Source organism: Arvicanthis niloticus, chromosome 22 (genome assembly GCF_011762505.2).
Source record: "Arvicanthis niloticus isolate mArvNil1 chromosome 22, mArvNil1.pat.X, whole genome shotgun sequence".
In the NCBI taxonomy this organism is placed as follows: domain Eukaryota; kingdom Metazoa; phylum Chordata; class Mammalia; order Rodentia; family Muridae; genus Arvicanthis; species Arvicanthis niloticus.
This window is the reverse complement of record NC_133429.1, coordinates 10,733,593-10,758,591: the sequence shown is the minus strand read 5'-3', so window position 1 is coordinate 10,758,591 and position 24,999 is coordinate 10,733,593. Positions and strand designations below refer to the sequence as shown.

At 46.3% G+C, this 24,999-nt stretch overlaps 2 protein-coding genes across 9 annotated transcripts in view; both read right to left on the bottom strand.

Moving 5' to 3' along the window:
* Positions 1-5,622, bottom strand: part of Nt5dc3 (5'-nucleotidase domain containing 3) — a 49,076-nt gene extending 43,454 nt beyond the window's left edge. The window contains exon 1 of one of the 2 annotated variants that reach the window (XM_076919876.1): positions 5,366-5,622. In XM_076919876.1, coding sequence (XP_076775991.1) covers positions 5,366-5,570 — 205 coding nt within the window. In that variant the 5' untranslated portion in view covers positions 5,571-5,622. The remainder of the gene's footprint in view (positions 1-5,365) is intronic. The other variant, XM_076919875.1, reaches the window with a different exon arrangement.
* A 2,102-nt stretch (positions 5,623-7,724) lies between these two features.
* The window catches only part of LOC143436031 (tetratricopeptide repeat protein 41-like), a 62,534-nt gene continuing 45,259 nt past the window's right edge, over positions 7,725-24,999 (bottom strand). For 5 of the 7 annotated variants that reach the window (XM_076919866.1, XM_076919870.1, XM_076919868.1 and 2 more), the window contains 5 exons: positions 24,776-24,923; positions 23,117-23,269; positions 20,033-20,166; positions 8,499-8,628; positions 7,725-8,414 (listed from right to left, as the gene is read on the bottom strand). In XM_076919866.1, coding sequence (XP_076775981.1) covers positions 7,748-8,414; positions 8,499-8,628; positions 20,033-20,166; positions 23,117-23,269; positions 24,776-24,923 — 1,232 coding nt within the window. In that variant the 3' untranslated portion in view covers positions 7,725-7,747. Of the gene's footprint in view, positions 8,415-8,498; positions 8,629-20,032; positions 20,167-23,116; positions 23,289-24,775; positions 24,924-24,999 lie in introns of those variants that run through there. The other 2 variants (XR_013106279.1, XM_076919871.1) reach the window with 2 other exon arrangements.

Genomic DNA, 24,999 nt, shown 5'->3' with positions numbered 1-24,999 from the left:
AGGTTGAAAGTTACAATTACAGTCTACCCACTGAACCACCTCTCCAACTTAACGATCCATGTGCAGCCTGGCTTTTGCTGCTGAGGGCCAAGATTCTCTGAAATCACTGTGAACAACCTACCATTTAATACATGGAATTAGGGCTGGGCACGTGGCTCAGTTGAGAGCGCTTGTCTAGCATGCACAAAGCTCCAAGCTCAAGCCTCAGCACCTCATAAAACCAGCCATCAAGGAAATACTGTAATCCTAGCACAAAAAGGAGACAGGAAAACCAGGAGTTCAAGGTCATTCTTGGTTGCATTGAGAGTTCAAGACCAGCCGAGGCTGTAAGAAACCCAGAGAAAAGAAAACAAAAAATATCTGGGGTTAATTTGTTTCTTTCACTAAGGAATGCATCCTGAGAAGTGTAGAGAAGACGACAAAATAGTAAGGGAGACTAAATAGTAATTTTGATACCAGCCTTTGAAGACAAAAAAATAAGTAAATTTTAAAAATCAGTATTTCTCGTCAGGCAGTGGTGGCTCGTGCCTTTAATCCCAGCATTTGGGAGGCAGAGGCAGGTGGATTTCTGAGTTTGAGGCCAGCCTGGTCTAGAGTGAGTTCCAGGACAGCCAGGGCTATACAGACAAACCGTGTCTCGAAAAAATCAAAAAAAAAAAAAAAAAAAAAAAGAGTATTTCTCAACTTTGGTGTCACTGACTCATTTGAGAAGCCTGTCTATAAACATTGCTGGGCTGGAGATCTTGTACAGTGCTTACATAACATGTACAAAGCCCTGCACTGGGTCCCCAACTCTGACAATCTGGCTAGGTGCAAACAGTGTCTATGCTGAGCTGTGTCAGCATCATCCATGACATGAGTCTTTTTACACATCTGGAATAACAGAAAACCCACCCAGCATTGGACATGAGGAGAGATAATTCAGGAAACCAATGAGATCACACATAAAACGGCTTGTGAGTGTACAACTGCCAAGTGTAATTTAATAGCGCAAACATGCCTATTTACCTAAGGACAGAGTACAAAGATTCTGCAGACTCTTAAATGGACTCCTACCTCCACATTTCACCATTCTCAACTACAGAAGAGAGCACATTTCCGGTTGGATCACGAAGCATCAGCCACTATTAGTAACATGCATTCTAACTAAACAAATTATTAGAAATTCCAAAGTACAGAACCCGAAACAGAGTTATTAACACAAAAATGGGACTTCAAGGTCAAATTTATTCCAGGAAGCGAGATACTGACATCCTTCCTCTTGGAGACGCATGACTTTCAAAGCTAGTATTGAAAAGCCCAGCTATAAAACAAACAAACAAACAAACAAACAAGAACCAAAAAAAAAAAAACCAGAAAGAAAAGAAAAAAAAACCTTTCCTGTGGATTTTTTTTCCCCTAGCTCCATCTCTCAGTAGATGTGGAACAGTCTGAGCGATGTGAGTCTAATTTGAAAATTATCAGAGAGTATCTGCCTAACCGACTGCAGCCCCCTGAAGAATCCATGTGTGTCCTTACTTACTGTGGAGCACATTATGTATGGTGAGAATTATCTTTGTGTCCAATGCTGACTTCGTACCTGTCTGCTTGCAACACTATTCCCTGCTAAGTACCTAAGTCCTGTGTGTGTATGCGTGTGCACATGAGTGCAGTTGTTTGTGGGTGCATGCCCTGTGTGCACTGGTGCAGAGGCCAGAGGAGAACATCACATGTCCTCCAGCACCCTGCCTTACTGCCTGCAGACAGCATCTCTCACTGAACCCACAGCTCTCTGGGCTTTTGTTTTATTTTTTTATTTTTTGGTTTTTGTTCGTTTGGTTTGTTGTTATTGTTTTGTTTTGTTTTGGGGGGTTGTTTTGTTTTGTTTTTTTTTAAGCAAACCCCTCTGACCAGCAAGCCCCAATAATCCTCTGGCCTGTCTCCCCACCTGCTAGCTGGTGGCTCAGAGAGGCGTCACTGTGCCCACCTTTTACATAGATTCTGGGATCTAAAGCTCAGACCCCATGCTTGCAGGGAAGCTCTCTTACTTACTAAACTGTCCTCGCAGCCTTCACAAATACCTAATTTCTGATGGATTATCAAATTCTTTCAACTCAGAACTTTGAATAAACCCTTCCATATCTCTGAACAAAGCCTGTAAAAACAATAACTCACAGCTTACTTTCTCCCGCTATGACCTCACCAAAGGGGCACGTATTCTAATGAGGCCAGCTCTCAGATTAACTCCTTTGAAAGGAAAGAAAGGAAGAGGGAAGAGGGAAAGAGAGAAGAAAGGGAGAAGAGAAGGAGGGAGGGAGGGAGGTGAGAAAGGAAAGGGGCTCAGAACAGAAAATGGCTGTAGGCTTTGTAGAAACTACAAGTTTCTCTGTATATCCAAAGCTGACTTGAAAATTCGTTTTTTAATAAATTTCAATTAAAATGGAAAAAAACAGGGACTGGGGAAGAGTGCTTTATAACAAAGCCTAAAATCACACCCCTTGCCTGACAGGCTTTTGAAGGGCTAGGCTTGAAACCATTGTTGTGATTACAAAGGGGATCAAGTGACCATAATATAAGATTCTTTTGTCAGAATCAAATAGTAGGAAAGTAAAACCATTTTATCCTCAGGGGATTACTGGGGGGGGGGCGCGGGACTCCTGCACACACACACACACACACACACACACACACACACACACACACACACACACAGTCAGTCAGTCATCTACACAGCTGTCAGTGGCTGATCCTTATCCCTCTACCAGACTCCATATCCCGGTAAGGCCACTCCACGGTTTGGCACAGGCAGGCAGGCAGGCAGGCCAGATTCACACCTGAGAGTCAACAACCTTAAAGCCCAGCCCGCTGCTGAATACTTAATGGCTGCTCACATGGGCACAGACATCAGCTGGAGGAAGATAGAGAAGATGAGGACCCAAAGGAGACAAAGAAGGCAAAGCCAGATTAAAGTCCAAGTTCTCAGAGGTGACTTAGAAACTACTTGTTAACGTGCAGAGGGGGTGGGGCATGGAGAGGGGACCTGCACACCATGAGCCAAGCCTGCAGTGAGGGGACCTGTACACCACATACCTGCACTAGTAGCAGCATCTGCAGGGGATGGGCTCAGGCTATATTAGGGCCAGGTGCAGTGGAGAAGGACTTTAATCTCAGAACCAGATACAAGCAAATAGATCTCTGTGAGTTCCAGGCTAGCCTGGTCTACAAAGCAGAGTTCCAGGACAGCTGGGGTTATACAGAAAGACTCTGTCTCTAAATGAATGAATGAATGAATGAATGAATGAGGAGGAGGAAGAGAAGGAGAAAAAGAAGATGAGGAGGAAGAAAAGGAGGAAGAGGAAGAAGACAAAGAGGACAAAGAAGAAAGAGGAAGAGGAGGAGGAAAAGGAGGAGGAAGAGGAGGAGAAGAAGAAGGAAGTAGAAGAGGAGGAGGAGGAAGAGGGAGAGAAGGAGAAGAAGAGGAGGAGGAGGAAGAAGGGGAGGGGGAGGGAGAGGAAGAGGAAGAGGAAGAGGAAGAGGAGGAGGAAAAAGAGGAAGAGGAAGAAGAAGAAGAAGAAGAAGAAGAAGAAGAAGAAGAAGAAGAAGAAGAAGAAGAAGAAGAAGAAGAAGCACCAAACCATGTTATCCCCTTACTGCAACTAAGGGCCAGAGAGGAAAAGACACAGCTTTTCATGCTCCAGACTTAGCACGCCAAACTGACACTCCCCAGGACTGATCTCTATCTACAACCCAGCACTGCTTTATTCAGAGAGGCTAACTGGGAGGGTGGGGGGCTCATTATACCATACCAAAACCCTGCCAAGTCAGTACTACCCATTCCCCCATAGTTTTCCCATAGTTCACTCCTCAAAAGGACATGTGTGGATTGCCCCAACCCCACAGCCAAGTGGGTATAAATATTGTATAGGAGGTTTTGTATTCCATTCTCTCCATACATGTCAGAATTTTTTTTTTAATTGAAAATATAGTACTGCCAGGCGTAGTGGCATACACCTTTAATCCCAGCACTCAGGAAATAGGCAGGTGATCTCTCTGAGCTCGAGGCCAGTCAGGTCTACAGAGTGAGTTCTATAACAGCCAGGACTACATAGAGAAACCCTGTCTTGTGGAAAACAAAAACAAAAGACAGGAGTAGTAAGTGGCTCATGTCTATAACTCCAGCACTTGAAAGACTGAGGCAGGAGGATTGCTTCAAGTTTAAGGTTACCTTGAAACCCTGTCTCAAAAGACCAAAAAGAAAGAGGAAAAGCAAGAGGGAAGAGGAACAGGGCCCTGACACGCATTTGCCAGGAATGGTGGCTCCCACCTGGAAAGATAAACAACACGGGAGACTCGTGACTTTAAGGCCTGGGATACACAGCCCCTTTCAAAACATTTGCCTGGCCAAAAACAATAAACCACTCTTTCAAAGAAGTCTCCATTTGCTGACAACTCTGAATGTGCTGTGAAGATCATTCCAAGTGGGTTTTGTTTCACTTAAACAGACATGTGGCCAAAGATGCAAATGAAAATCCTATAAAATGTTCCCTCACCAACCCCCCTCCTCATGTACCACTCTCCCCAAACCCCGCCCCCTCCCAAAATCAGTATCACAAATCCCGAGTGTCCTCTGATAGCTTCAGTGTCTACGCTTCACTGGCCCATTACTCCAGGTTCCAAACGTTCGACTGCTAGGAAGCCGCACAAAGCAACAGACAGGACAATGGATTCCCGACCCTGGGTCAAAACCAGTTTTTGTTTAGGCCCCTTGCTCGCCCTTCCTGTCCACATAATGGACATGACCCCCTCCTCCGGAGGCTATGGGAGATTCAGGGACCATAACAATACCTAACAATATTATAATCTGGTTCCTTTCTCCATTCCTTCTCCGACTCCCTAACAGCCCAGCCAAGCTCATTCTCTGTACACCTGACCACAAGTATTCCTCTTCCCGTCGGAGAGGGCCGTGGATAACCAGTCCACCCTCCCCTTGCAAACAGAACATTTCACCTACTCCACCCTGTAAAAGGGAAACCAGATCAGCCTCCGAACTCAGTCGTCGCCTGCGCTGGAGCCTGTCTAGGACAGCGCGGCAGCAAGCTGGGCTGCTACTATCATTCCCAGGGTGAATGACAACACCTAACGGTGTTTGCGGGAATGTCTTCCTACCGACGCCCTTGGAACCCTCTCGGCGGCCCAGAGCACTTCCGATGCACACTCCCGGTTTAACAATCCCCAGATATGAAATAGCTTCCCCGGCGGGGGAAAGAGAAGCAAGAGTTGTGAAGTTTTAGAGTCGCGTTCCTCGCGGGAGCCGGGCGACAGCGGTAGGGTGCTGGGGACCCGAGGGGTCCTCGAGTGGGCGGCGCAAGCTGGGACGCACACTCACCGTCCGTGCTCCTCTTCGCCTCGTGGTAGCGCGCCCACAGGTAACTCTTCATGTCCACGGCAGCCGGGGCAGCCGGGGCAGTGCACAGGCGCCGAGCGCAGCTCGCGCGCGGCCGTCCCCGAGCCACAGCCCCGCCGCCGCTCCGCAGCCCCGCCGCCGCCGCCCTCGCCCCGGCCCCGCGGGCCGCCGCTGCCACCGTGGCCATGCTGCCACTAGGCTGCCAGAGACAGGGACAGCCAGCGTCGCGAGGCTCCGGGACGCACGCCGGCAATTCCTACGTCTGAGCAAGTGGCGGCCCTGCCCAAGCACCACCCACTGCGGGGAGGAGCCTGGGCGGAACCGGGGCGAGGCTGGGGAGGTGGGCGGGGTCTAGAGGGAAACGGGAGGCGGGGTCAAGGATTAGGCTAGCAGCAGCGGAATGGGTGGGGCCTGGGCTGAGTAAGGGGCGGGGCCTAGCTGGAAAGAGGAAAGCCCGGGATGAGTAAAGAGCAAGTTCTAGAGAGAGAATGAGTGGGACCATCTCGACTGTCAGAGGCAGAGGCAGGGACCGAGCCTGAGGAGATAGAGCCGAGATCTGGGTTAGTCAGAGGCTGGATCAGGTGTGGGTCTGTGGAAATGGAACTGGGACGGGATCTGGGTTGAGTCAGAGGCGGAGTCAAGGGCGAGGCCTTAGAGAATCCGGGTGGGGCGGGGTGGTAGCTGCCAGGGCTCAGCGCCTGTTCTGCTGCGGTCACTTCCTGACCCTGGAGGCGTGAGGGTGGTGCTGAAGCCACACGAACTAGGATGATTCATCTCCAATCCTATCGCTGCCTGCAAGACTCTGCTCTACCTTCCTCTTGCCTTCCGTGGCAGCCCCCAATTCTGATTGCACTGATGAGTGTATTCACTACGCATCTCTGGTCCCAGTCTCTGGAATGTGACCCACGCATTCAATGCTTTCAATGGCTTCTGCAGGTATCTCCTAGATCCCGGGTGCCTCTCTGTGACAGTCCTGAGGCCCAGCTTGGGCCTATCCAAGAGTTACCCTTTAAAAAGTTGCTGGACCGAGATCCCACACGAGGTCTAAAGTCATCTGCAAGATCCTGCCCCGAAGACTGCCATAATGTACATTTCCTTTACAGTGCACTGCCGCTGGAAAGCCGGGTTCCCGCTTCAGAGAGGTCCTCTGGACCTGATTATCAATCTCCTGCCACGCTCAAAGCACGCTTGGTACCTACACCACTCACCTGCTTAACTGCACTTGTTCCATGCCCTGGAGCTCCACTAATAGCCAATAAACAGCTGCCCTACCAAGCGTCACTTGTAAGTTGTAGGCTGGAGGAATCAGATGTTTTCATGGGAGAAGATGACACCTGAGCTAGTTCCTGACTGATAATGAAAACCATTAATAGAAAGTGCCTGTGTATTTTATCTCACACACCTTTCCCAACTGTCTTGAAAGTACCATGTCTCTCCTTTATACATAGTGAAACTGAGCCATAACAGAGGTGAGATTGCTTGCCTAAAGTCCCACAGCTGAGTCCCCTCTTCTGTTGGGTGGTAGGGATGAGGGTAGCTAGAAAGTAATCCTTAACTGTTACAGGTTAATGTTTTAAAAATCACTGATAAAATGGGGGATGATAAAATGGACAAACAGGTCTATGGTATCAAACCCGTGGGCTCTGATGATTAAAGCTTCCTTTATGACTTGAGAGCATGTTACTTCCTATCTTTTCTTATTTATACGAATAAAAAGTCTTGGTGATAACAATCATTATCAATTTTTACTTAGGTGAATTTTTAATTCAAAATATACTATAGAAATGTTTTTTTAATTGAGATTGATAAGATCGCTTCTATACATTTCCTTAGAATATATCACCCTGTAGAATCAAGATTATCGTACTTACCATAGAACTGTGGATCACTTGAAACCTGCTCTTTTTAACTAAAATTAGATACAGCATTGTAAGGGACTAAGAAAACAGACTCCCCAGACCTGGAGAGTGACCACTCCTGCAGAGTTAAAAGAAAATATCCGATGAAAAGAATCCAAAATGGGTACTAGGGAGATGGTTTAGTCTGTTAAGAGCTTGCGTGCACACACCAGCACTGCTATAAAACTCCAGGTGTGACAGCCCATCCTATGGCCTCAGCACAAAGAACAGGGAGACAAGAAGCTCCCTGGAGCTCACTGACTGGCCAGCCAGGCTAATAGAATCTGTGAGCTCCAGGTTCAGTGAGACCTTGGTCTCAAAAAAATAAGAAGAAAAGTGTGAGGAAGACACTGACAGCAACCTCTTGCCCTACACACAAACGTGTGTGCACACATGTAACACAGACACATAAACCTTCCAAGAGAAGTGAGAAAAACTCCAAGTACAAAACAGCCCAACATTATTTTTATTCCTTATCCGGGTCATCTGAGGTCTTCAGCAATTTTGTTTCAATTTGATATCTTCTTGGGATGACCGGCTTCTGAGGAGTGAAGCAGTACTCCGGAGTGTGGAAGAGCCATTTTTCTGAGATGAGTTCCGATATGGACTTCCAGGGATTATCTGCACTAAGAGATGCCCGCAGGGGTTGACGGTAAATGGAAGTGATTAGGCCATTTCCATTCCCCAAATCAGCAGAAGAAACCCTCTGCCTTGAGAGTCTCACCAAGCCGTTTTTGTCAATAAGAGAGTGTGTCTTAAGGGGACAGACTGCCCTTTTCCTTGGAGGTTGCTTTCTTAGACTATTCCGTAATTGTGAATTTGGAGCCTTCTGTTGGAACTTTTCCTCAGCAGACATGCTCAGAATTGGAGCCAAGGTCTTCTTCCCTCTGCCGGGAGCGTATTTTGGTTTATCTAAAACCAGAGCACTCTCTGTGCTTTTAGCTCTCTGAAACCTACGTATATTCATGCACATTGCAGTGTTCACTGTGTCAGAATTCTGAGCGCTGTTGAAGTTTAATTTAGGCAAATTCTCCCATAATGAAAAGCCATATCTAGAACCTTCAGGGTATAGCTGGTTCATGCCTTGAGGCCAAGACCTCCTGCCTCGGGACCTCTGGATTTCCCTTAGAAGGCTGCAAAAGATCAAAACATGTTAAGTAGCTGTCACAAATAATCAGAACATCTACTTCTTTTTGAGACATGTAAAAGAAACTCACTGTAGTATTCCCTCAATAGAAGCATGGGATGGCCCCAGGTGAGCTGCCCTTAAATCAAGTGACCTATACAAATAGCTGACTGCCTCCATTGTGGCATGATGGCAGAAGTCACCTGACAACAGCTGGCCTGCTGGAGAGATAGGAAAAGAGAACATCAGAATTGTTTTAATTACTAATGTTATACATTTAAAAGATCTATAAAGGCGGCATTAGAGCACCTAAGACCCTGCCAAATGCATTTCACCGTCATCTGGAGTGAAGAAACGGTCAGATACAAATGAAAAGATAAGAGGCCTGAGTAGAAGGGACAGACACTCTTCAGAAAAGAACATGTTGATGCTACAAGACAAGGAAGAGACACCAAAAAAAGGAAGAAGAGAGGGGGGGAAGATGGGAGAGGTCAATGCTCTAAGCTGAAAGAGGCAAGTAAGTACAACCCAAGCCCTCAGTAGAGCTTGGAGAAAGGCTCAGCTCAGGTGACTGCCCAGCATGTGCCAGGCCATGCATTCCATTCTAAACAACAACACACACACAGAAAGAGAGGAGAGAGAGAGAGAGAGAGAGAGAGAGAGAGAGAGAGAGAGAGAGAGAGAGAGATTCTGGGTTTGAAACTCAAGAAGCTATAACTGATATTACTACTACCCTACAAGAATAGAGTATGTAGAGATTATTGATTATTGATTATTGGCCATTCAACCAAGAATCATCTTACATCCTACTTCAGTTTCCTAACTTGATTACTGTATTGTGCTTGCACTGTCCTTGTACCTTGAAGTCATGCTTGGAAGTAGACAGAGACACAACTGTCGTATCTGCAACCAACTTTCAATGATTCAGAAAAATGTGTGCATGCACACGAGTGTGTGTTTGTGTATGTGTGCGTGTGTGTAAAGAATACAAATGCAGCAAACTGTTAAAAGCTGGTGAATGTTACAGTGTTATACCATTCCCATAAATTTATAGTTTTAAGATTTTTCCCAAACCAAAAGAAAAAGAACCTTTGTTGTCAGGTATCATTTTCAATATTAATTCTCTGAAGTATGTTAAAGGTCAAAACAGATTCTTATAAAATCTGGTTTGAAGATGGTGTTCGTTTATCCGTTTTGGCTATTTTCAGAACTGCTGATTTTTATTATTTTTTTTTCTCTTTTTGGTTTTTCTCTGTGTAATTGGCCTGGCTGTCCTGGAACTTGCTCTGTATACCAGGCTAGAGTCAAACTCACAGAGATCCACCTGCCTCTGCCTCCTGATTGCTGAGATTAAAGGCATGGGCCACACCACCCAGCTAAAACTGCTGACTTAAAGGGCTTGCTGTGTTGGTTACAAATGCTCTGTAAGATTGGTGCCAGCAGGGCACTGCCGCTGATAGAAAGACCTCTGAGGCCGTGCGGGCTACAGGCATGGACATAGGACCAGGTGCCTGTGCTAGCAACAACAAGGTACATGACTGTGGTTACCATCTGTCTGCTAATCCAATAAGAGTGACACCCGACACCATCATCATCTGTCTTTTTCACAATACGCATATACTTGTGGCTCAAACAAGAAAATGTACCCAAGGGTGAAGTAAAAAGTTCTCCCTTCCCTATGCCTCTATAAGCAGTGCCATGGGCTCCCAGTGGCCTTTAAAAAATGTTCATTGATGTGCACTTGGTATATCTCTTAGACATGGTCTAGTTCGTGGCGGAACCATCCAGCCTGCCTGCCCGACGGCTGGCTGGGTCTCTCACTGGACTGTAATGAGCATCACTGACTCCCACTTCCAGTCTTTCTCCCAGCAACCCTATCGCATGAGTCATACACTGCCTGCCAGTTTTAATAGAAGTCTAAAGGGGAGTTTGGGGAGGTTGTCTGATTAGCCATCTGTCCTTGGTTTGGAATTCTTCCATGATTTCCTGTGGTCCCTGTGATGTTTCCAGCTGTCCTAGCGTGACCATTTGAGTCGCTCGGTTTTGATGGCTGAGTTCAGGGCCTTTAACTGCCCTTAAAAGGGAAAATGGAGAAACATAGAACATTATATAGCTGGTAAGGCAGAACCCACTGGAGGAGATTCTCTGCCCACCCGTCTCCAGATCCAGCAGAGTGCCTGTTGTTCTGCTGGAAGCTCTTTGGGAGGTGCTGCACAGCTAAATTTTTACTGGAGCAGTTTCCACTGATGCATGGCCTGCTGCCTGGGCTTCTCCCAAGGCCTAGGGAAGATCTGTAGCTATAGTTTTGACCTTGATGAGTTCTTTCACACAACCCGATCCTTTCTTCTCTGTCAGCAGGTAAGCTTTCAGGATCAGATGGCTTTGCCTTGGCCTGGCTGCAGACCTCACAGTGGAGCTGGTACCAACTGGCTTAGTCTGGTCAGTCCTCTTAACCCATGAGGAAGACAGCCAGCCAGCAAATGTGAATTACTGTGGGACCACGGGCTGTGAGAGACAGCTGGGTCAAGCAAGCTTTGAACACCAAAGACCCTCAGGGACGGTAGGAATTTGGCCATGCTCCTGGGCCCCTGGCTCCTTTCACACAGCTACAGTCCCCCACATTCCACCAGAGAGGTCTGTGGCCATCGGTCACCTAAGAACAGTGCCCCAGACCCTTCTACATATAAATAAGGTATCCCCAAACTCTCAGACCAAGCCAATAGGAGGTACCTGCTAGTAGACCCAACCCACCCCAAAACTGTATATAAGAATCCTATCCAGAAGGAATAAAGGTGTGCGAGAATTTCTCCATTATCTGAGAGCTTCTGTCATAAGAGCTGTAACACTGACACTTGGGAAAAGATCTGCTCTCTTCCCAAGCTTCCTGCACTCCTTGCTGGCTGGTCAGATCTCGCCACCGGCTCAGCCCAGCCTGACTCAGCACAGAGTGAGGGTGCAGCGTCTTGGAGAAACTGAGGCTATGGCAGCAGACGCAACAGCGGAGGCAGTGGAGGCGATTCCCCCTCCCTGCTCATATTCTCTCCCCTTGTCTGAACCCTGGCACCTGGCCAGGTCAAAGATCTCCTTAGGAAAGCCTATGGTATGGGCCCACAAATTACTGAGGAATTTCTGGGCCTTCTTCCATAGCCAATTTGGGTTCTTGATGGAGAGGGAGCCAAACACCTAGTTGCTTGTTTCTGTTGGTTTTTCTATTTCATTAAATCAATGTAATAATCCGATGGACAGATGGTATTATCCCCTTCTGAACAAAGAGACAACTGAGATAGTGATGCCCACAAGCCCAGAAGATAGTGCAGCTGGGGTTCTCAATCCCCACAACTCCAGACGTAACTCTAACCAGCAAGAAAGAGAACACAATTCTCCGTGTTGCACTTAGTCCTTAGGAGATTCAAGATAATCACCATCCAGCTGGAGAGGTGCCCCAAGGGGTAAAGACGAGTGCCACCAAGCTTGAGCACCTGAGTCTGACCCCCAAGACCAACATGGTGGAGGGAGAGAACTGACTCCTGCAAGTTGACCTCTGACCCCCCGCAGAGCCATGACATTCATACCCCCACTCACACAAATAAATAATTAAATAAATAGATTTAAATTTTTTTTCACTTCCTCTATACAACCTGCTGTCCATCACCCAGGACACACTACATGCCTACAGCTAACAGCTCTTCTCCACAGATACACTTCTGTTCCCAGACAGCCAGGTGCTAGCATGATCCAGAGCCAACCAGGTTTGTTAATTCTAATTAAGTAACTTGATTAAGTATAAAATAACAGATAAGACTTGAAGGTGAAAGGACAACATAAAGCCCATTTGTCTCCATTTAAGGCCCAGGCATGACTTCGAAGAAGGCCATAAGGCCCCAGCTCCAGGAACAGACCATAAAATCCAAAACATGGTCATAAAACCCCCTCCCAAAGAACAGCCGGAAGATAACCACAAAAATGGGGAAATATCTTCTCCCAGGATGGGGCATCTGTGCTGGGCAGCCCTATCTCATCCTATGGTTAGACATTCATGACGTAGGAATGCAGACCACTGACCACCCGGCACAAGCCAATCAGAAGTTGACCCCTGTGACCTCCCTAGCACCCACCAATAAAATTTTAGATTACCTAACCCACTCTTTAAATATAGAAGAACTAACATAAAAGCCAATCAAAGTTATACTAATGTCACAACTTTGGCCCCTGCCAATCACATTAGAGATTACCTAATCTTTCTAGAGAGTTCCCCTGGTTCCACATAAGAAGGTCTGCAAGCCTTTGTCTGGGGTCACCCTATTGGAGCATGGTTGACCCCTACATGGTGGATGTTTCTGCAGAATAAATGTTCTTTGCCTTTGCATATTATCTGGGTCTGGAGTCTCCCTTTCAGCAATTTTTGGACGCTTACAGAATGAACAGGAATTATTATCTGTGAAAACTAGACCAAGTGCTTTAGGAAGATCCAGTCCCATGAGATGCTGAAACAGTTCGGTGTTTCTAGGTATGAGCAGGCAAGACAACCATAAAAGAAACTGCATGGCAGTCTCAGGGGACCTGGCACAAAAACCTAAACCACAGTTGCCCTCACTCTTCAGAAGCCCACATTAGAATGTGTGTTTCAAGAAGCCCACACTAGAATGTTCAAGAAGCCCATACTAGAATGTATGTTTCAAGAAAGATGTCATCCACTCCCAACCCAAGGCTCCACTCTTAGAAGGGGACAGACCCTCCATGCAGCTTTTAAAGATTTGTGGAATGTTTGGTTTCTGACTCTAGGACCCCAAGATGATCCACAACCTGGACAGCAGTAAAACAACCAAGCTCTTCCTGGACTTGGCTGACTTCCAGCTTTTTGCCCATACCCTAAAACTGCACCCCAATGTCAACAGAAAAGATGATTGTAGCACCCCTCATTCATTTATAATCAACAAAAGGCTGGGATGTTTGGTTTCAGACCAAGGAACAAGAGGCTGAGGTACATATTTTACATATCAAAGCAGACCTGGCCTCCAGGCTCTCTAAGGATCCCTCAGTCTCTACCTGGCATATCCTACCCCCAAGCCTGAATTTATCAGCCCAGGGGCTGGGCTGCCCTTCCCCCAGAAGGTATAATACCTCCTCCTCTATATAATCCTGACATTTTGGTCTCTCTCTCCTCTTCTCCTTCTCTCTCTCTCTCTATGTGCACATTCTTTCTCTCTTTCTCCTCTACCCCCCACCCCAACTCCCCATGGTAACCTCCCTGGACTAAGGTCCTCGGGGCCAGTGAACTTGCCCACCCAAGAGCAGCTTCCCAATAAAGCTGCCTTTAATATAACCTAATCTGGTTTAAAATCAGCTCATTTCACTGGCGGCTGAGAAATAACCTATCAGGGAAGAGAGGACATCTATACCTAAGTCAAAACTAAAAAAGTAAGGGTTGTCTGGGTTACTTACTAACTTTTGGATCAAAGGATCAATTTCTGTCAGCAGAGGGTTCTTCTGGCTGAGGTGAGAATTTTGAAATTAAGTAGGGAAGAGACAACCTCTCCCTGCTGAGAGTCGCCTGCTGGCACCATTAATTTCTTCCTTCTGAACTTGACCATGAAGGCTGGCATTTCCTTTTAAAGAGAAGTCTGGGGAGAGGGAGGGAGCCCTGTGTTCATCTGTCATTTGCATCCAAAATAATCTGAGCTCAGCGTGCACAGTGGGAAAGGAAAGCCTGATTTCCATTCTTTTCTCCCACAACAATGGTTTCTCAGTAGTGAATTTACAGCCATTATCAGGAGTGAGGAGACTGCTGTGGCCAGGGTGAGCTTGGAACACACAGATCACGGAAGGCCTCACAGCATAGCTGCCATTCCTACTGCAAGATCTCTGGGATCTGCAGCTAAGGTTTGCACTTGCAACTGAGTTACGAAGGATTACTGAATAAAAGAGACTCAACTTAGCAATAAGTGACTCACAGAACTGATCACAAGATACAAGATGAGGAATGCGCCAACTTTCTACAGACGGGACATTTCCTATATATAAACACTACTATTATAGTCTCATGCATAAAATGTAGTGATTAGAACTTAAATCTATCTTATCAAACCCCCCTCTTCCCATACACCGTGGAAGACTAAACTATATTCAACTTGTCGTCCTACTCTAACAATAATAACAAAGGAGGAAGATGCCAAAACTCTCAAACCAGCTACCTAACACATCCTCGGGGGCTGCAGAGACGGCTCAGCAGTAAAGAGCACTGGCTGCTCTTCCAGAGGACTTGAATTCAATTCCCAGCACCCACATGGTGGCTCACAACCATCTGTAATGGGATCCGGTGCCCTCTTCTGGTGTGTCTGAAGACAGCAACAGTGCATTCACACACATACAATAAATAAACAAATCTTTAAAAAAAAATTGCTTTTGGTGGGGGAAAGAATTATTTGAGTTGTTTCAGTACCATTAGCTTGGAGCAGCACTGTCATTTCAATAAAATAACCCGGGGCACACTGTGTAAAATACTAATACCCTGTCTTACCCGTGACCCCTCATACAGCTAACATGTGAAAGAAAGAATAAATATTAAGTCCCCTGCCCCTGGGAATTCTCAGTCTGTCTGAGATATTAAGAATGCACACAATGGAAACAAGAGTAAGGGGAAAGGGTCCTTGAACTCTGTGGTGGCTCCGACCCAAAGTGTGACTTAAGACTGTTACATTGAAGATCTTGGTGAAGGCCATGCTAGGGGGAACCGAGTCTTCCTAACACTTACTGCCCTGCTTTCAGATGCTCTGAAGGTGACATCATAAGCCCTTGCCCTGGCTCTGGAGGAATGTGAGTCAGTCAGACTCTCTCACAGCCTCCTCGTGCCCCTCCCCCACACTCCTGCACACTGGCCATAGAGACCTTCTCGGTTCCTGCCAGCCTCAGATATTCTGTGGCTACTGCCTGGAGAGTCCTTCCCATTCCTGGACCTTCCTTACCGGGCAGCTTCTCATCCTGCAACTCCAGTCCCAGCAACAGCACCCCCTCAGGAGTGCTATCTGCCATATTCACCAGAGGAGGCATGGTCCCCTGGAGCACTGGGATTTTCCCAGACAGCACTTAAGGTATTCGATATTACTGCAGCATTGTGTCAGCTGCAGTCTCCAGGTAGCACTGCCCCTTTAAGTTGAACAACAGTGTACTCAGTTCTCCCATAAGGTGAGCTCAGCTGAAGGCTCAGCTGGTCTCCATCTTGTTCAGTGCTGTCTCCCAAGCAACAAAAACAGAGATTGAGATGTAGGCACAGTAAATATTTGTGGAATGAATTATTAGCAATAACCGGACAACTGAAAGAACTGTCTGATAAGAATATAAGAAGTCATTAATAGTCAAATCCCTTTAGTAACCGTACTTGCTTTTCTTTTTGATTCTTTAGACAGGGCCTCACATAACCCAGCTGACTCTCTAAGCAACTGAGGATGACCTTGGGCCGCAGGTATATACTGAGTTTATGCAGGGCTGGGGATAGAACTCAGAGTTTCTAGCATGCTACATCCCTGTCTCTACACTTGCTTTTCTACAGAGAGAAGGTAAATCAGAACTAGTTACTTCCTCCCTTGTGTATGAGCTTGCTTGATAAATGCAATAGTGAGTGGTAAAGAGAAATCAACGCTTTTCTTATTAGAAAAGGGTGCAGATGGAGTTGGACAGGTGGCTCAGTGGATAAGAGCACTTGCTGCTCTTCCGGAGGACCCAGGTTCAATTCCCTGCACCCACATGGCAGCCCACAATGTCTGTAATTCACACACTCACATAGGCATACGTGCAGACAAGACACCAATGCACATGAAATATAAGCAAATAAATTATTGGGAAAAAAAGAATAAAAGGTGCAAACAATAATAACAATGATAATAATAGCAAACAAGTAAATAATTAATTTTAGGTAGTAAGAAGTATGTTAAGTACCAACTAAAGCTTTGTAAGAGAATATAAAATAGGTAGGAAGGTTTAAAAACTGAAAGGGCAGCCGGGCGGTGGTGGCGCACGCCTTTAATCCCAGCACTTGGGAGGCAGAGGCAGGTGGATTTCTGAGTTCGAGGCCAGCCTGGTCTACAGAGTGAGTTCCAGGATAGCCAGGACTATACAGAGAAACCCTGTCTCGGGGGAAAAAAATAAAAATAAAAACGAAAGGGCTGGGGTAAAGTTATATGAGATGACAGGGAATTCTTCCCTGGGACACTGTTGGACAATCCTATAAAAAAAAAAACTTCCAATTATATTGCTCTTTTATATTTTAGGTCAGATGCTGATGTCTGGCGGTGACATCAACAGGTGATGCTTGGATTTCAGATATGGTCTTCATTGTCTCCTCCACTGGACACATAGCTGGTGCAGAGACACCAGTGCTGGCAAGGCCCTGCCAGTAGGACAGTTACATGAACTGACTTCTCTTACAGAGTTTTCTGTTGTTTGCTCCTTAAACATAAATCTGGTAACAAACATCCAATTGCACAGTTACATTTGATCTGTTAAATACAGCTAATGTCAATCTCAACATAAGACTGTTTCTCCGACATTACCCTTCTCCAGGGTTTCCATAAGAAGGTTCTGGTACACAGTCCAATCAACCACACACTTATGCTTCACCTTACCAAACAGGACTTATGTTAATCAGAATGTCAAAGACTTTTCCTCATTAACTTTGTCTCTTAAACCAGGCTTGGTTGTGCATGCCTTTAGTCCCAGTACTCAAGAAGCAGAGGCAGACACAGGTAGATTTCTGTGAGTGTGGGGCCAGTCTGGTCTACAGAGTGAGTTCTAGGACAGCCAGCGGCTACAAAAAGCAACCGTTTCAAAAAACAAAAAACAAACAAGCAAAAAAGTTTTCTCTTCTCTCTCTTTCTCTTGGTTTTTCAGGACAAGGTCTCTCTCTATACTCCTTACTGTCCTGGAACTCTGTAGACCAGGCTAGCCTCAAACCCAGAGATCCATTTGCCACTACCTCCCAAATGCTGGGACTAAAGGCATTCGCCACCACTGACCAGCTAAAACCTTTGTCGCTTAATATTCCTTGTAAGATTACAATCAAGGAGTCCTTACACTGGCTAATGAAGTGTCTTAAGCTCTTACACCAAGCCACCAATCTAAGAGTTCTACGGTTAGTTTCTTGCCTATCTTCTTCCTCTCATAAGGGCAAACCTGCCCACTCACTTTCCTAACCTGCAGTAGGAATTACAACACAGCTAACAGCCTCACATTTTGTATGATACAGATGTCCCCTCGCTCCCACAGCAGGCTCGAAGGATGTAGGCTGTCATCACAGGGATCACTACCTCACTTCTAGAGATCCGTGCTGTCAATCAGCCCTCCTCTGAGGCATTCATCATTCCTTTTGTCAGCTTGGAGCAGGTAGTCTGTGCCCTAACCCATACCCTTGGGGAGAGTGCGGGCAGAAAAGAGGAATTAGAGACATGACTAGGTAAAAAGTGGTAATGTTCCAAGATGGCTGGCTGCTTCCTTACTCTCCTGACATGAGACAAAGCTTGGTACGTTTAAAAAAGGACTTATTGGCCTGCTCTCCTACCAAGGGGACCCTCTACTGATGGGCTGGCTATGGAAGTTCAAGGTTATACAACTCAACCATCAGCCTGTCTTCAAACTGAACAAACCCTAAAGACCCTTCAGAGACTTTAAAAGCTCTCAGCCCTAAAAGAGAGGCTGAGCTGCGGCTCCCAGAGTCGTTATCATGTCCCCAGCCCCTCCCCCATGTCATCATGGCCCCACCCCTCCCCCATGTCATCATGGCCCCAGCCCCTCCCCCATGTCATCATGGCCCCTGCCCCTCCCCCATGTGCTGTGTGTGTTTGGGGGGGGGGAGTAGGTTGTGAAGGGGTGTGTATGTGTGAGTGTGCTGTGTATCTCTGTGTGCCTGCTATATGTGTGTCTTCCCTCACCCCCAGTAAAAGCCTTTCTTCCGTTGCTGGGAAAAAAAGGAAAAGAAACTGGAACACAGCACACCAAAAATAGGCTGCAAATCTGAGGCATTTGTATAGACTTATTTCAGGAGTCACAAGAGCTCTGCATGCAACGCCATTACAGATCTCTACCTACTTTCTGAAGTAAACGGATGTCTTCTACTTCCTTCCACCGTAAGCTAGAGACGCAGGCTGTCAGAACGGACCTTGTGGAGAAATCAGACTAGACAACACCAAGTCCTTTCCCAAGTATTTTCTCCATTTTTCTCACCTGCATTTTCTAGTTTTAGGTAAAACGTTTCACTAACCTCAACCCGTTTCACTAGCCTCAACCTACCAGCTTTATGGGGGTGGGGTACTATTTGTTCATGTGCACACACACCCATAAATACACACACACACCCCTACATCCACCCATTGCACACATCTTTCACTGCTCATACAGATACTTCTGGCCTTTTTTTCTCTTCAGAGAAATCATTTTGCTGCTTTTTAAAAACAGAATGAAAAGCACCAGGAAAATAATCTTTTTCTTTATGGGGTTGGAGATGGGAGGCGGGTTCTCATGACGGGAAGGTAAGTACTTGCGCTCTTAGTCATCCAGTCCCATCCTGAAAATGCTGGGAGTATAGGAGAGCACCACCATGCCGGCCTGGAAAGCATGGAAGGGAAACAGACTCCAACAGACACTGAAGGAGCAGGACCAGTAAGATGGCTTGGTGGGTGTGGTGGCGATTTGAATGAGGATGCCTCCCACAGGCTCATATATTTGAATGATTGGTCCCCAGTTGTTAGAATTGTCTGGTAGGATTAGGAGGTGTGGCCTTGTTTAAATGAGGTGTGCCACTGGGAGTGGGGTTTGACATTTCTTTCTTTCTTTCTTTGACATTTCTTTTTTCTTTTTTTCTTTTTCTTTTTTTTTTTTTTCTTTTTTCTTTTTTTTTTTTTTTTTTTTTTGAGACAGGGTTTCTCTGTGTATCCCTGGCTGTCCTGGAACTCACTCTGTAGATGAGGTTGGCCTCGAACTCAGAAATCCGCCTGCCTCTGCCTCCCAAGTGCTGAGATTAAAGGCGTGCATCACCACTGCCCGGCTGGGGTTTGACATTTCAAAAGCCCACACCAGGCCCAATCTCTCTCTGTCTCTCTCTTTGTCTCTCTCTGTCTCTGTCTCTCTCTCTCTACCTCTTTCTCTCTCTCTCTCTGTCTCTCTCTCTCTCTCTCTCTCTCTCTGCTTCCAACTTAAGAATCAGTTGTAAGCTCTCAGCTACAATTCCAGCATGGTGCTTACCTGTCTGCTGCTATGTTCCCACCATGACTGTCATAGACCTGCCCTTGGAAACTGTAAGCAAGCCTCTAATCAACGGCTTTCTTTTATAACAAAAAGTAAACTAAGAACGTGGGCAAAGACACTGGCTGCCAAGTCTGCCAACCTGAATTCAATCCTCTGAACCCACATAGTAGAAAGGACTATGTCTTTTAACCTCTACATGCAGCAGACAGTGGTGCATACACACACACACACACACACACACACACACACACTAAATGTAATTTTAAAATTTGTTTTTAAAAAAGCAAGTATGTAGAAAAGGAGTTGCTTCAATGAACTCATTCTTAAAATAGGCAAAGAATGCAGCTGATCCAGAGAGATGCTGCCTTCCCATGAACAGACTGGAGCAATTACCTAGTTTACATAAGGTATCACTGAGACTTATGTTCAGATGCTTCCTGACAAGCTTGCAGGTGGCCACAGTATCTGCCTTCTCCTTGATTTTTATTACTTGTTTGTAATATTCAATTGCTTGCTTCCTTTGAGATCTAGAAAACAGAAATTCAATTCAAGTATTGCACTGGAGAAATATGACATACATTTATTCAACAAACAGTCTCCAAGTGCTAGTCTTAGGATGGGGAGCAAAGAGTGGCCCTCTGGCTCCCTCAGTCAGTCAAGTGGTGGAAGATGAAGCAAGGTACACTTATGTAACACTGAGTGTGACCATTTTTTTTAAAGACAGTCTCAAGATAGGATCAAAACTTCATACATAGTCAGGGATGATCTTGAACACCTGCCTCCGGTCTTAAGTTCTGGGATTGTAGGCATATTCCATTCCACACAAATTCTTGCTGGGGATTGAACCAAGTCCTTAGTGCATGTTAGGCAGGTGTTATACCAAGGTAGCCTCATCCTCAATCCCTGTTGTTGGTATTGTTCCTAGTGGTGGTCGTATTATTATTATTATTATTATTATTATTATTATTAATTAGTGTTATTGCAGTGATGAGTATCAAAGCTATGGTAGTTTGAATGAGAATGGTCCCCAGAGGTTCATAAGTTTGAATACTTAGTTCCCCAATGGATGGAACTCTTTGGGAAGGATGAGGAGGTGTGGCCTTGTTGGAGGAGGTGTGGCCCTGTTGGAGGAGGTGTGTCACTGAGGGCATGCTTTGAGGTTTCTAAAGACTAGAACCATTCTACTTTCGGATCATATGTGAGCTGTCAACTGCTCCTGCTGCCATGCCTTTGCTCCACCACACGGACTCCAGCCCTCTGAACCTCCCTGCCCAGCTAAAAGCTTTCTTCTATGCATTGCCTTGGTCATGGTGTTTTGTCACAGCCTCATATGCTCATCCTCAACTCCTTGAATGAGCTATACCCCTAACCCAGGGCTCTAGGCCGAAACTTTAATAAACCTGCAGGAAGGTGGTAGGACCGCACTGAGTTTGCAGCCTGGGTTGATACAGAAGGCAGCGGTAAAGCAGGGAGATGGGGAGAGCAGTTAGACCAGAGGAGTGGTTCTGCACTTAAGGCTCCACGATCCTGTCAGAAAGATATCCTCACTGTCCACCTCACCAAGCAGCAAGTGGATGAGAGCCCAAGATGGTGAATGCCTGTCCCATGTCACAGTTATTCAGAAACAAGATCTTGAATCCGGCGGGAGATACAAGCCCAGCCACCACCTTACCTAGTTCCTCCCTTAATTGAACTAGTCTTCACCTTTGAAATATCAGCTAGAAAAGGAAGGGCTGATTTATACTGAGCACTACAGATTACTGTTAGCCTCAAAGAACCCAAGACAAATGGCTGAGGTGCCTATTAACATATCAAAGTGGACTCCAGCAGCCAGTTTCTCCCTTGGTAGCAAGTACTGTTAGAGTCCTGGCTCCTCACCCCGCCCCTACCCTACACCTCTCCAACCCCTGAGCTTCAATTCCCTCCCCCCAACTTCTTTCCTATATAACCTCAGCCGTTTTTGGCTACATGCTTTCTTGGCTTCTTTCTTGGCCTTCCACTTTTGGTTCCTGGTCCCCTCTCTTGCTCTCTCTCTTCTCTTCTCTTCTCTCCTCTTCCTCTCTCGACCACACCCATCTCCTCATCCCTCACCCCCACTTCCTGACTTCCTCCTCTCATGGCCTGGTTCAGTCTGTGGACCATGTTCAGTCTGGACTCCTCCAGCTGCCTCTGGATGTGCTCTCCCTCCAATAGAAACTTTCTCCACCAGAGCAGTCCTGTCCTCATTTATTCAGTTATCTCACCTTGGGCATTCACCTACTGCTGAGAGGAGAGGAAATGGTCTTACAGTGTAGGCAGAATGTTTTTGTGCACGGTGTGAAGATTGTCCTTGTGTTATTCAGATGCTGATTTCTCTGTCCTGTATCTGGTTGCAATCTGGACTTGTCATTATTGGGCTTATTCTAAGAATCTCCTGTCTCGTATGTAAACATTGCTCCCTCATTTGTTCTCTTATTTGTCAGTAAAAACTGACCAGCCAATAACTGAGTACAGGGGAGAATCAGGCTGGACTTCCACCAGCTAGGGAATGGGGGAGAGTGGGGGCAGAGGCCACAAGAAGAGGGTCCTTGGGAAAACACCTGGAGCAGAGAGAGCCAAATCAATACTAAATCCAAGTATCTCAGGGATTTTGGCTGGGAAGTAGCTAGATTATTTTAGAGGATTAGGATAGATTATTAACTGCTCAGCTACTATGCTGTAAAGCTTATCAAATCAATCTTATAGTCTCTGTCTCACTCATTTGGAAGCTAGCCAGGATAGACGAGGCCTTAACATTAGAGAAACTGAAAGACTGGCATGGAAAAGGCCACAGGATGGGATGGGAGGAAAGGAGGGGGGAGGGAAAGGAGGGGAGGGGAAGGGGAGTAAAGGGAAGGGGAAGGGTTTGGAAGAAAGAGAGGAGGGGAGGGGAGGGAAGAAGAGCCCCAAACCCTAGCCACACTTCACAACTGAGCAGCCCTGATTTGGGGGGGGGGGGGGGGGGCAGCCAGCAAAAACAAGTCTAGATGTGCTCACATCAGGGCCCTGTGAGGATCCCTACTATCCTCATCTCCACCTAGTTGTATGAGGAGCAGAGGATGGGGCCACATCTCAAAGCCTGCTGGAGTTAGGGGGACGGCATGTGAGCCTGTGGGATGGGGTCCCACAGACAGCAGCCAGGGTGAGGCCTATGCAGAAGCCTTAGAGAAGCTCACCCATTCAAAAGCCCTGTTAACACTCACAAGTGAGAGCCCTGTACTCCTGTGTCCTGCCTGCTGCAAAGCCTCCACAATGTGGGCCCAGGGTTTTCAGAATGCTTTCTGGTAGATGCCCTGACAAACACAGCAGGGCAGGGCCCTCAGGAAGGGTGCACCCCACTCAGCTTATGAGCAGGACGAGAGACAAAGAAGCCAGATGGTCCAATAGGTTACTGCACACCCCAGACATTAGAGAACTGGAAGAGAGACACGGTTCTTGAAGCAATCCATAGAAACTTACTTTTCATTTTCTCCTAGTAGAAAAAATAGCAAATCTGCTAAGAATTCCATAATTTCTCCAACTAGTATGTTTTTATTGCCAAATAGCCGTCTTCTGATATTTAAACACTCCTGAAACTTGAGTTTTGCAAGGGCCGCGTTTCCAGAAGCCAACCTAAGAATGAAACACAGGCCTGTGGTTTACCAGGCATGGAGAATGCTTATAGAAAATGGTTCACATTCACTGGGCTAGCAACAACACTCATAAAACCCAGGGTGGCAGGTGCGGGGAACCAAGACCCTCAAAAGCACTGAGAAGTGTGTGTATGTGCGTCTGTCTGTGTCTCTGTGTCTGTATCTGTGTGTGTGTATGTGTCTATGCCTCTGTGTGTCTGTATGTGTGTCTGTATGTCTATGTCTGTCTGTCTGTATGTGTGTGTGTATACATGAGCATGCATGGTCTATGTCTTTAGGAAGAAGCAGTACCAGGGGGTTCAGCAAAAGCCTTGTGCATACTAGTACATGCTCTAGTACTGAGCTACATCCACCTGACCCCAGAAATACCTTTATAAAGAAACCAGAGCACCCAGGCATCATGGAACATGCCAACAACCCCAGCATTTGGGAGGCTGAGGCAGGAGGATCATAAGTTCAAGGCCAGTTTAGGTTACATAGTGAATTCCACAGCCTGGGCTACTTGGGAAGATCTAGAAGAAGGAGGAGGGGGAGGGGGAGGGGGAGGGGGAGGGGGAGGAAGAGAAGGGGGAAGAAGGGGGAGGAGGAGAAGAAGGGGAGGGAGAAAGAGGAGAAGGGGGAGGGGGAGGGGATGAGGGGGAAGGGAGAAGGAGAAGGGGGGCGGGAAGAGGGGGAGGAGGGGAAGGGAGGAGGGGGATAGGAAGAGGAAGAAGACAGGGAAGGGGAGGGGGAGGAGGAAGAAGAAAAGGACAAAGAAGAAGACAAAGAAGAAGAGAAAGAAAGGAAGGAAGGAAGGAAGGAAGGAAGGAAGGAAGGAAGGAAGGAAGGAAACAAGGAAAGAAGGAAGGAAGGAAGAAACTAGAGCACTTCTCAACCTTTGCACTGTAGACATTTGTGCAGGATAATTACTTGTTGTGGGCCTGCCCTATACATTATAGGTAGCATCCCTGGTCTCCACCTCTAGATGCCAATAAGAGTCCTCCTGCCAGTCATGTTAACCAGAAAGATGTCCAGATACTGCCAAAAGAGCCTTAAGAAGGGCCCCGACCATCCTCGCTGAGATGTACTGTGCAGGAGGAGGAACGCTCCAATGTTCAGCATTGAATCAATGAGTTATATGGGAGATGTGGTAACAGGCACAGATTACATATACATATACATATACACATATATATATATATATATATATATATATATATATATATATACATTGTGGAAACAGGGTCTCATGTTGGCCTAGACTGGCTTGAATTTTCTATGAGGCAAAGGATGTCCTTGAATTCCTCATCCTCCTGTCTCTGCCTTCCAAGTGCAGGCATTACAGGGATGAATCATTGTGCCCAGCTTTCACTCTTGTGGGAATTGAACCTAGGACTTCATACATCCAAGGCAAACACTCTACCAATTGAGCTATATCACCAGCCCCCAAGTATATTAATAAAAAAAACTAGAGGTTAATTCAGAAAGAAAAAAAATTCATGCTTACATGAGAACACCTTCAGTATATCTCATGGTAGCTTGATCACGGGGATTATCAGTCACATACTTAGAGATTTCAGTGGCATATTCCAGAACATGATTTTCTTTTAAGAATTCCTCAGACGCTGATTTTGCCAGGTTATTCATCACTTTGACTACAGGGAATAAATGTTCACAAAGAATATAACACTTAAGGTTTTGTTTATCCATTGAAGAGTCAACATCAACACT